The sequence below is a fragment of the Tetrapisispora phaffii genome, chromosome 11, assembly GCF_000236905.1.
Source record: "Tetrapisispora phaffii CBS 4417 chromosome 11, complete genome".
NCBI lineage: Eukaryota > Fungi > Ascomycota > Saccharomycetes > Saccharomycetales > Saccharomycetaceae > Tetrapisispora > Tetrapisispora phaffii.
In genome coordinates this window covers 405,879-418,189 of record NC_016530.1, presented here as the reverse complement: position 1 = coordinate 418,189, position 12,311 = coordinate 405,879, and the positions used below count along the sequence as shown (strand labels likewise).

The window sequence follows — 12,311 nt, the reverse complement described above, 5'->3', positions numbered from 1 at the left end:
ATCCGAACATCGGATATCTTAGTTTTCTCTTTTTTTAGAGAGAGCGAGTGAGAAAGAAATCTACAAGGTTAGAAAACAAGCAAGTCAAGAAAATAGAAAATCAATGACCAATTAAAAAACGTGATTACAATGTGCCAGTGCAAAGGCACTACCGTCAACAACACCGTCAACGCTCGCATACACGAACGAGCTATGAGAACGGTGCTTCTGGAACAGTGGAGGGGGAGGGGAGGTCTCGCGGGGGAAAAGCTCCAGAGAGAGCGACTGGCAGTGGGCAAAGTGTAGAACATACAAACAAGCAACAATAAAACACAACAAAAGTGATCCTCTACGGCCATTTAATTGAACCAAATTAAAAAAAAGAAAGTCACGTCACGTTCTTACGAGAGAGAGAGAGAAAGACTCAGAGACTCCTCGGATGAATTGAACAGAGATCTCACTCGTTTCCCTCCGACGCTCCATGCGTCTGCTTTACCCACATAGATAAACTACACAAATAAACGCCCCACATCACTACAATGCTTGCACAGGGCCAATCAAAAAGCATGCAATTCAAAGAACAAGCGAGCCACCAAGAACCACCAAGAGCAAGTGTATCTTCAGATCAGATGACCCTAAATCAGTTAAATCCCGATTTTCCTTCCTGGTTTTCATACGGGCCATTCTCTCTTACTCTCAATATTACACGGTTTCTAAACAAATGGCATTGTCTACAATTAAAAAAGCCATCCAGTAAAAGCAGAAAGTCAGAAAATCAGCCAAATTGCCCTGTCCAATGAACCGTTCTCTCTCATCACCATCACCATATTGAAAATTGTAAAACAGTTAATTGGGCCAATCTTCTCCAATCGAATACAAGAAACACAAAAATAAAGGTCGGAGAAAAACGGTGTGCGTGATGTGTTTTCTGTGTGGTTTTTGTGATTTTTTCCAATTTCCCTAATGCACTAAGTAAGGAATTACCATAGTAAGACATAGTAAGACATAGTAATAGTAGTCAATCTCATCTGTACATATATGCATATGCATATGCAACTCTTCAGTGAACGAGTTTCTTTGGTAGGTTCTAGGCAGACTTCGTAGTGGGGGAGGGTCCGGTTCGGTTTTGTTAATATTAAGTATTAATATTAATACGAAATGTTACACAAAAATGAATTACACAATCTTTAATATTATATTTCTATATATATAAGGGTTAATTGCTAATCCTATTGTTCGCCGGCTCAAATTAACCGTTTTATATTCGCATCTAACAATAAATAATAACTTTTAAATTTTAATTTAAAGAGAAGTGCTAGTATATGTATATATATATATTAACGAACGTATAATATATTTATTTGTTGGAATTAAATTGAGAAAAAAAACATAAAATAAATTATTATAGTTGTTTTGTTCCTGTGTTGATTGAACTGAGAGAATAAGAACGATTAGATAATAATTCTATTGGTTTTTTAATTAATTTATATATAATATATTCATAACAGTTTTTTCCCCTTTTTTTATTATTTACTTTTGGACATTTTAAATCTGTATAAAAAAATAAGAAGGATAACTTAGACAAGAAAAAAACACAGATTAATAATAATAATAATTAATAATGTTATCTGCACGTTCTGTCCTAAGGAAGCATGTTAGCAGTAATGCATCAAGAAACTTTTCTTCAACTGCTATTAAATCGAGTTTAACAAGAGATTCTAAAGTTAATCAAAATTTATTAGAAGATCATTCTTTTATCAATTATAAACAAAATCTAGAATATGTTGATATTGTTAGAAAAAGATTAAATAGACCATTAACTTATGCCGAAAAGATCTTATATGGTCATTTAGATAAACCACATGAACAAGAAATTATTAGAGGTACTTCTTACTTAAAATTAAGACCAGATAGAGTAGCTTGTCAGGATGCCACTGCACAAATGGCTATTCTACAATTCATGTCTGCTGGTTTACCTGAAGTTGCAAAACCAGTCACTGTTCATTGTGATCATTTAATTCAAGCTCAAATTGGTGGTGATAAAGATTTGAAAAGAGCTATTGACTTAAATAAAGAAGTTTACGATTTCTTAGCCTCTTCTACTGCAAAATATAATATGGGTTTCTGGAAACCAGGTTCCGGTATTATTCATCAAATTGTCTTGGAAAATTATGCTTTCCCAGGTGCTTTGATCATTGGTACTGATTCACATACTCCAAATGCAGGTGGGTTAGGTCAATTGGCCATTGGTGTTGGTGGTGCTGATGCAGTTGATGTTATGAGTAACTTAGCATGGGAATTAAAAGCTCCAAAGATTTTAGGTGTTAAATTAACAGGTAAAATGAACGGCTGGACTTCTCCAAAGGATATAATCTTAAAATTAGCAGGTATCACAACTGTTAAAGGTGGTACAGGTAAAATTGTCGAATATTTTGGTGAAGGTGTTGATACTTTCAGTGCTACCGGTATGGGTACCATTTGTAATATGGGTGCCGAAATCGGTGCTACTACATCTGTTTTCCCATTCAATAAATCAATGGTTGATTACTTAGATGCAACAAAACGTAATAAGATTGCTGAATTTGCACAATTATATAAAGGTGATTTATTATCGGCTGATAAAGGTGCTGAATATGATGAAGTTATTGAAATTGATTTGAACACTTTGGAACCATATGTTAATGGTCCATTTACTCCAGATTTAGCCACTCCAATCTCAAAGATGAAGGACGTTGCAGTTAAGAACAACTGGCCATTAGAGGTGAAAGTCGGTTTAATCGGTTCTTGTACCAATTCTTCTTATGAAGATATGTCTCGTGCTGCTTCTATTGTTAAAGATGCAGCTAAACATGGTTTGAAATCCAAATCTATTTTCACTGTTACACCAGGTTCTGAACAAATTAGAGCTACTATCCAAAGAGATGGTCAATTAGCAACTTTTGAAGAATTTGGTGGTACCGTTTTAGCTAACGCTTGTGGTCCATGTATTGGCCAATGGGATCGTAAAGATATCAAGAAAGGTGATAAGAATACAATCGTCTCATCATTCAACAGAAATTTCACCTCAAGAAATGACGGTAACCCAGATACCCATTCTTTTGTTGCCTCTCCTGAGATTACAACTGCTTTTGCAATTGCAGGTGATTTAAGATTCAATCCATTAACTGATAAATTAAAGGATAAAGATGGTAACGAATTTTTGTTGAAACCACCATCTGGTGTAGGTTTACCAGTTAATGGTTACGATCCAGGTGAGAATACTTATCAAGCACCACCACAAGAACGTGCCAAAGTCACCGTGAAAGTTTCTCCAACATCTGACCGTTTGCAATTATTACAACCATTTGCTCCTTGGGATGGTAAAGATGCTTTGAACATGCCTATTTTAATTAAAGCTTTAGGTAAGACCACTACTGACCATATTTCTATGGCTGGTCCATGGTTGAAGTACAGAGGTCATTTGGAAAACATTTCTAATAACTATATGATTGGTGCTATCAACGCTGAAAACAAGAAGGCTAACTCTGTTAAGAATGTTTACACTGGTGAATATAAAGGTGTTCCAGACACCGCAAGAGACTACAGAGACACTAACCATAAGTGGGTTGTAATCGGTGATGAAAATTTCGGTGAAGGTTCTTCTCGTGAACACGCTGCTTTAGAACCAAGATTCTTGGGTGCATTTGCTATAATTACAAAATCATTTGCTAGAATCCACGAAACCAACTTGAAGAAACAAGGTCTATTACCATTAAACTTCAAGAATACAGCTGACTATGACAAGATCAACCCAGATGACAAGATCGACATTTTAGGTTTAGCTGAATTAGCTCCAGGTAAGATTGTAACAATGAGAGTTCATCCAAAGAGTGGCGAAGCTTGGGACTGTCCATTAACTCATACATTCAATGAGGAACAAATTGAATGGTTCAAGGCTGGTTCTGCTTTAAACAAAATCAAAAATGACAAGGCATAAATTATCGAGGATTTAAGTTTTATGCTGGCCTAAATTTTTATGTCATTAATCATGCACATACATAGAAAATGCGAAACATCATTTTTCGGTATTTCCTTACATGTTATTTATTTATATTTATTTACTATAACTTATTTATTAAATTAATTATCAATTAATTATAATATATACATTATTAGATTTAATGCTGAGAATACACCAAAAGATTACTAAATTTCACTCAAAAGGCAAGAACCCAGTACTTAAATCTCTGGAAATCTAAAAATTTAACCCTATAAATAAGTTTATACTAAAATTAAACAAATTGCAAGCAAGAAATTAAGCTCGCGTGGCGTAATGGCAACGCGTCTGACTTCTAATCAGAAGATTGAGGGTTCGACCCCCTCCGTGAGTGCTTACTTTCTTTTTATTTTTTAATAGGGTTAATATAATAACCATCCTACCAAATGTATAACTGTGTCAACGTAACACTCGTCTCTCCCAGTATCAATAAAATGAACTCCTATAGATCATAAAAAATGTAAATTTCAATTCGTAATTGCATAGGTGCTATATAATTTAAATATTCCTTGGTCATGAGAACAACTCCAATACTATTTATATACATACTTTGAAGTACTCATACTAGTTAATAAACCATTCATGATTGTGTTATAAAAGAATTTGAAGTAGTTATTTTAGAGTCAGCCCAAACTTCCTCAAGGGACTTCTTATAATTATCAACATTATAATCAGTCACTGTTAGACAACTCTCCATATCCATACCGTCGGGTCTAATGATGGCTACTAATGCTAGGCCACGGATCATTTGTCTTAAATAAAGTATTGTACCATTTTCCAATTGAGAGACATTCTTTAAGTCCCTGGGACGGAGAGCTTTACCATCTTGAATCTTATTATTGTTTGCTGTTGCTTTATAAAGATCATGCAGATCAATCGATATATCAACAAATTCAGCACATATTTCGTATATTTGCACATCGACAGGGTTAGAATCTGTTGAGACGTATATCTTAGAATTAATATCAAATAGAAATGCTTTTTCAATTTTAGAATGTTGAGTTAGATTATCTAACATATTCTCTAAAAATGACAACTCAGGGATTAATTTTTGTACAATTCTAGAGAAAGCTTCATAAATAGAGTGGTCGAAAATAGATGTTAGATAAAAAGAAACTTGTGCACCATCCATGCCTAACTCCAAAAGTTCTTCACCAGTTCGTCTCATTATATCACGTTGTGCATCTACTTTAAATTCTTCACTCAAACCGTCAACTTTATGGATCAGAACCTCGATATTAATAGAAGGGTTGACCTTATAAGCATATTCCATAATCATAGCCAGATTTGTAATAGCACTCATATACTCATCTTGCGAATCAATCACATATACTAAAGCACCGACACTCTTGAATAGCCTTTCTGAGTCGTAATTCGGTTCAAAATAGTTTAACTGACCTGGGAGTTCCATAACTGCTAAATCAATTAGGGTTGAAAAATGTTCCACCGTTGGATTAGAAGTTGACTCAAGGTATAAAGTGTCCAACGGTTGCATGTTGTGAAATACAACTTTACAAATTGATGATTTACCACCTCTAGAAAAGTTCAATGAAACACTTCTGTTAGTAAAATTAAATATCATAATATATAGTTGGATAGTAGAATAAAGGGAACACATACTTTCTTAAGCCCATTAGAAGGACCATTGCTTTGGTCCCTGGTTCATTATTATTATCCATAATGTTGAATTATTGTTATGCTATCTGTGTACTTCGTTAATTAATTATTTATATCAAGCTATTTTTCAATAACTTATAACTAACACTTTGATGTTTATCCTACATTGCAATGATAGTTTTTTTAATATTAAATTGATTTTTTTAAATTACTGAAAAACTGTACTACATATTTTATGTTCCTCTCATCGATGCCCATCGAAAATAAAAATAAATAATTTGAAGTTAGTACAACATTTTAAAAAGAAATATAAGTTGCATCTTCAAACATTTAATTAAATACGATAGGTTGCAGAGAAGAGCTATCCAAAAACAGTGAATATATATGAGCAAACAGAACGCTTTTGATCAAAAGAAACAGGCCATTTTAAAGGAGATCAATTCTCTACAGCCAGATTTATCACCTAAGGGTACTATCGATGAATTATGTTTGCCTATCATGCGCCTCATTAACTCACATATAGATATGGTAACCACATCTTCATGCTCAGGTAGATTAAGTGTCTTTGCAGAAGGTACTAAAATGATCAAAGGTGTTACCAAAGTGGGTGGTAAAGGTGAAGGTGGTAGATGGTTATATGTTAGTCATGACTATAACAAGATAAGTAACTGGTTCCTCGAAGCTAAGAAAGAAAACCAGTTCAGAGTTGAGAGTTCGATTGATATTAGTAGTCGGCTAGATGGTAACAACAGATATATACTATACAAATACGAGCCTTTTATTTTACATGTAAAGTGTAGAGACTTTGCTATGGCTTCCAAGTTATATAATGTAGCAATGTCCTGTGGCTTCAGAGAAAGTGGGATAGGTTCCAATTTTTTAGTTGGCATTAGAATAAACATTAAATTGGACGTGCCAATTGGATATGTAGATGAAGTTAAAGGTGATAATGTTTTATTCGTAGATCCAAAATATATTGAGTTGTTAGATCTTTTAACATTAACTAAATTCGAGGAAAATGTTAAAAAAATGCAGGATTTATATAATAAAATAGAAGAAGAAATTATTAACGAGGTTAAAGATATTTTAATAGAGCGTAAACTGACTAAAGATGAAATAAGAGAGAAGAAAATAAACGAAGGTTTAGCAAGACAAAGAAAAATTCAGGAAGAAAGACTGAATTCACTTTCCTCAGAAACTGAAAAAATTTCTATAAAATAGATGCTTTATAGACCAATGATTCAATAATTAAAATTATTATTATTCAACATATAGTTTACTACAACTTCACAATTTTTAAGCATTTATAGAAGAATACATAATTCGATTGTTAGTTTATAGCAGTGAATTTTTTTATGTTATTTAATTATTATACAAATTATTCAATGATCTATATTTATATTTAATTTGACATTATGATTAAAGACTATCTGATTTGCTAGGTCTTAGAAATCATAAAAATAATTTAGAGAAATATTAAAAATTAGAAATTAAGTTTTACAATTTAAAAAACTTTAATTAATGCACCATAATTGAATTGAGAAACAATCTATTATTTGATCTATTCGTCATCTTCATCAGCACCCATTAATGCGCTGAACATGTTGGAAGCCGACATTTGTGGTTGTTTTGGTTCTTCCTTAACTGGAGTTCTTTGTGAGTGTCTGTTCGAAGAAGATCTAGTTGTAATGAAACTGTCTTTAGAAACAGATGGGATATCTCTTTTAGAAGGAGTTCTGTTATTCATATTACTCATATTACGTCTTGAACCAGCTCTAGAACTGTTCTTTAACTCCTTCAATTGACGGTTTCTTTCTTCTTCCTCATGAATTTGTGAAATAGTTTTTGGTCCTTCATCCTTCTTGGAACCAGACCAATTCTTATCTCTTGATTCTTTAATTTCGACCAACTTGAACTTGATTCTACTCAAAATGTTACCAGTCTCAATAATATTTTGTAAAATTTCAAATAGACTATCTAATAATACAGAACCTTCCAAAACAGCCTGTCCAGCATTAAATTTATCAGTTTCAAATTGTTCACCAACAGTAGTTAATAATTCAATAACGGATTCTAAAGTTTCTTCAGAAGGATTGTCAGTTAAATCTCTCATTAGTCTACGGAAACATTCGAACATCATCTTACCGGTTAATAAGTTTAGACGATATAGGAAACCAATAAAACGAACCAAACCTAAACCTCTTCTCTTGGCAGCGGCAGCTTGGTAATATTCTTCAGACATCATTTCGACTTCTAATGGAGTACCATCTTCGTTAGAAGGTAATTTATCAGACCAACCCTTTTCAAATTCTGTGTGGCATCTAGCGACCAAGTAATGTAGGACCAATTTAGGACCAGCCTTACCTTCGTTTTCTTCATCTTTGATATCTTCATTTAATTCCTTAACTAATTTACCACATAATTGTGCGTACATAGAAGACCAATGTGGTTCATCACATGCCTTACGGAATAATTCTTCAATGACGACCTTTAATGTTTCACCATTAGTTTCCCATTTAGATAAATCTGCAATAGCTAAAATTTCAGAGGAGATGGTATCGAATTTTTCTAAAGTTAATTTGTTTAACAATGACTTCATCTTTCTTTGAACTTCATCTTTAGTTAATAATTCAGTAACACCATCTGGAGCAAATCTCTTTTCTACTGGTTTTTGTTTAGATTTTGGAACCCATCTGTTAGCACTTGGAACCAATGGAGCAACTTCAACCTTTGGAGCATCTCTAGCGGAAGCTTCGGCTTGTAATTCGCGATCCTTTCTTGAAGTGTAAGCCCTGTTTGATTTTTCACCGTTTCTTCTTGACTTTCTCTTAGAACCACTTCTAGAACCTGATCTACCTTCCATGTTTCTTAATGAACCAGCCTTACCGAAGTCACGAGAGCTACCGATACGGCTGCCCATACCAAACTTTCCATCTCTGGGTTTATTAGATCTAGACATACCCGATGGGATAACGATCTTTGATGCAGTACTTTGTACCCATTCAGCATCTGGCTTCACATTAACTTTATCTTTAAATTGCAGCAAGAAACCTGGGCCATAAGTGTATTTGATGTGTTCCTTCTTGTATCTTGAATCTGGCCTTTCAATATCTTCAGAGTATTCAAAAGCGTAAATATCTTGGACATTGGAAGCGTTTGTCAGTAGACTCAAGAAGTCAGTCATTCTAATTCTGGTATCCGATTCATCTTCCACGAAGGCTGGTGTTCCATTTTCAAGTTCCTCTTTCTTCTCTACTGGTGACTTAGAGGCATCTGTGGCAGTTTCTTCAGTTTGTTCTCCAGTTGCAGCTAGTTGAGCTTCGGAAGTGGCTTCGACATCAGCATCTGGTGCGGCATCTGGTGCGGCAACTGGCTCAGCAACTGGCTCAGCAACTGGCTCAGCAACTGGCTCAGCAACTGGTTCAGCGGTGATAGTTTCTTTTTGAATATCTTCACCTGCTTCTTGAGCTTTTTGTAATTTCTTCAACTTTAATTTCTCAGCAAAAGTTAATTCTTTCTTGACTGCGTTGACTGGAGCCTCTTCGGTTGGAGCAGTACCAACTGGAGTAGGAGATTCCGTTTCAACTGGTTTATCAGAATCCTTCTTCTTCTTTTCCAAAGCTTCTTTTCTCAATCTAATTTGCTCCAAGAACATTCTCTTATTCTTTTCAGCTTCTGATAGTGCTTCTTCCGCAACTGGCTCTTCCGGTTGAGATTGTTTTGGAGTCTCGGAGGATTCGATCGCAGTGGCTTCCTTCTTAGCATTTGGGATCTTAGCAGCCACTTGTGCATGCTTGTTGTGAATCGCAGATAAATCCAGTTGTTCTCCTGTCTTTGTAGTAATTTCTATCTTCTTAGTTGCAGAAGACACGACGCTTTGCTCCTCGACAGCCGATGCATGATGAACAGCACCCGCACCGTAGTACATCGGTTGATTAACGCCGTAATAACCTTGCCATTGCATGTTTGGAACCATATTTGGATTCATTCCATTTCTAACGTTATAGTTTTTAGTATAACCATTCTGGTAGTTTCTCATGCCGGCACCAGCAGTTGCAGAATTCCCTGGACCATGCTGACTATAGTTATTCTGTTTTTTATATGCTTGTTTTTTGTGATGATTCGTATGTTCCGAACCGTCCACTTTTTCAATGGGTTGTTGTTGAGCTTGTTCTTCAGTCATGACCAAACTATATATAAATCTATATATGGGGAGCAAAACCTTGTTGTGTTGTTTCCTTTCTCTTTATACTTCTTATAAGGCTATGACCAAACAGACCACACAAACAAACACACAGACAAACAATAAAATATATAAACCTTTGTTAATGATACAAATAAATATGTATGTACCACACCAGAATTATTGATTGTTTATTGTTAGTTTTATCTTAAGTTGTATTTGCTACAATCCTAATATTTATACAGACATATATATAAATACGCATATATAGAAGCAAGAACATCCAAAACTGATCATACAATTATAAAAATTGTATGATGTTTAGTCTTGAACTAGAATTCGACTACAATATTTAATTATCAATTACCAAGAAAAAGTTTTACTATGATGGATGAAAAACTTTTGAAATTTTTCAAAAAAGAGAAGACATGAAAAAAATGATTTTAGAACAATTAGTTACAATTGCAGTGAAAAAACAATGTATGAAAATTTATTATGCACTAATGTGTTCACACAGAGGACGAGTTGGAAGATAACAGACGATATTGAACAACTGCAATCAGCACACGGGCAGCAGCCAGACATAGGTGACATTGCAGGTAAACATGAACATGGGACATATGTTTATATGTCGCTCGAGACTGACTGAACTTGTAAGTGCTCAATTGCAAGAACATGTATCGTATTGCATTGCAGATGTAGTAAGAGTAGCGATGTATCTTGTATGAACATAGCATTGTGTGTTGCATGCCCATAGTGAGCAGAGTGTCGAGTGAGCAGTGTCGCGTTTCGAACGTCGTCGAGCCTTGCTGTTGTGCGCGAGTTTCTGTGTTGAAAGTTGTTTCAATTTTTATAAAAATTTTCTATTTGCAGAGAGGCAGCCGCAGAGAGACGCCATCTCTGATGGTTGTCGTTTTTCATTTTCGAAATGTTTGTAATTTGCGACGACAGGGTGCGTCCGGGTAATAACGACGGTGTCACGTGGGCGGCCGGGTCACGGCATGGGTCTCTCTGTGTCTCGACCTGCTAAGGCAGTTGAAAGCAGTGTTACCGAGAGACGTCGCTGTATATAAAGGGCTGCGTTTGCGTTTTGTTTGCCATGGGGGGCTCGGGATCTTTTCGAAGGGTAGTCTCGTTTTGCTACTCCAGCAGACTAGTGCATCCATCATGGGAAAGACTCTGTTTGTTAGTTGCGGTGCGACTGTCCCGTTCCCAAGACTCATAGAGATCGTTGTCAGTGAGCCCTTTCTCGTGGAATTGACAAATCTACAGTACTCTAGAATTATCTTGCAATATGGGAAAGGTTACACTGCGGCGTTCCAGACACTGCTGGATTCGCTCGGTTCTTCCAAAATTGAAGTCCGTGAGGAGAAACACCCCAGCACTACCATTCAGGATTCTGTGTTTGTCACGGACTCATCGATTCTACATCGTTCTCTCAACGTCAATGACGTCGCTGTGGAAGTTATTGGAATCGAATTCTTAAGTAACATACAAGATATAATAACAAACTACACAGATCTCATCATATCGCACTCCGGCACAGGCTCGATCTTAGACGCGTTACGGTTACATAAACCACTGATCGCAGTGGTTAACGACTCGCTGATGGACAACCATCAATTACAAATCGCACAGAAATTCGAAGCATTGAACTACTTGTGGTCTTGCAGCTCCCCCAATCTGCCCGATCTCATCGACCGTCTACAGAGATCAACTGCAGAGACAAAGGCTACATTCCCAAACACTTACAACACCGATTTCCAGAATTTACTGTTGGATTTAGCGAATAAATAAAGCATGCTAACTCGCATAGCCACATGTATAAACACATTCGTACCAGAACATATAATTACATACAAAAATACAAGCTCAGTTTCGTTTAGTGAATACATATCTCTTATGCAACAACACATGGCTTTTATTAAACTTAAGAAACTGTACTAAACAAGTAATGTTATTTTCTGGAGGGGCTTTATCATCAGCAATTACTAAACCCTTCTTATTTTTTCAAATTAAAATAAAATTTCGCAGATAAAAACCCTAGAACCAGCCCTGAATGATATTATTGTTGACAACAATAAGAAATACATAAACTGATCCATTACTATTTACAGCCACTTTTATGCTACCTACGCTTGGTGAGGGTAGGAAGACACTGATAGATAGTTATGATAATGATTAGGGAACGGCAGAAGGATTTTAATGTACAGGAAACTCCGGAACCACTATCTGATTTCGGAACGATATACAGTTGCCATATTACCATCCGTAATGTTATTTCTCAGATCAAGTGAAGTTTATCGAACACTTCAAACTTCCTTCCAGTCTCCGTTTAAAAAAACATCACTGATAAAACCTTCCATAAATAAATATATCTCCAAGGGTATCAGATGAGATGTCTTTTTCCTTGTTTTATATATAATTATAATCAATTATTTACTTCCTGATAATTATCCGAGTAGACAATTTCTAAGCCCAGCAAAGCATCTATTA

The 12,311-nt window shown here is 35.4% G+C and overlaps 5 protein-coding genes and 1 non-coding gene across 6 annotated transcripts; 4 read left to right on the top strand and 2 right to left on the bottom strand.

Moving 5' to 3' along the window:
• Nucleotides 1-1,600: 1,600 nt before the first annotated feature.
• ACO1 (aconitate hydratase ACO1) lies at nt 1,601-3,955 on the top strand (the record flags this gene model as incomplete). Its single annotated transcript, XM_003687716.1, has 1 exon — nt 1,601-3,955. The coding sequence occupies one exon, from the start codon at nt 1,601-1,603 to the stop codon at nt 3,953-3,955; it is 2,355 nt and encodes a 784-aa protein (XP_003687764.1).
• Nucleotides 3,956-4,277: 322 nt separating this feature from the next.
• TPHA0Ktrna4R lies at nt 4,278-4,349 on the top strand. Its single transcript has one exon. It is a non-coding gene; the product is annotated as a tRNA-Arg (tRNA).
• A 246-nt stretch (nt 4,350-4,595) lies between these two features.
• On the bottom strand, nt 4,596-5,633 carry GTR2 (Gtr2p; the record flags this gene model as incomplete). Its single annotated transcript, XM_003687715.1, has 1 exon — nt 4,596-5,633. The coding sequence occupies one exon, from the start codon at nt 5,631-5,633 to the stop codon at nt 4,596-4,598; it is 1,038 nt and encodes a 345-aa protein (XP_003687763.1).
• Nucleotides 5,634-6,016: 383 nt separating this feature from the next.
• Nucleotides 6,017-6,853, top strand: TYW3 (tRNA methyltransferase TYW3; the record flags this gene model as incomplete). Its single annotated transcript, XM_003687714.1, has 1 exon — nt 6,017-6,853. The coding sequence occupies one exon, from the start codon at nt 6,017-6,019 to the stop codon at nt 6,851-6,853; it is 837 nt and encodes a 278-aa protein (XP_003687762.1).
• Nucleotides 6,854-7,193: 340 nt separating this feature from the next.
• On the bottom strand, nt 7,194-9,815 carry TIF4631 (translation initiation factor eIF4G; the record flags this gene model as incomplete). Its single annotated transcript, XM_003687713.1, has 1 exon — nt 7,194-9,815. One exon carries the CDS (start codon nt 9,813-9,815, stop codon nt 7,194-7,196), a length of 2,622 nt encoding a protein of 873 aa, XP_003687761.1.
• Nucleotides 9,816-10,982: 1,167 nt separating this feature from the next.
• Nucleotides 10,983-11,612, top strand: ALG13 (N-acetylglucosaminyldiphosphodolichol N-acetylglucosaminyltransferase catalytic subunit ALG13; the record flags this gene model as incomplete). The annotated part of the gene is made up of 1 exon (XM_003687712.1): nt 10,983-11,612. The coding sequence occupies one exon, from the start codon at nt 10,983-10,985 to the stop codon at nt 11,610-11,612; it is 630 nt and encodes a 209-aa protein (XP_003687760.1).
• Nucleotides 11,613-12,311: the final 699 nt, after the last annotated feature.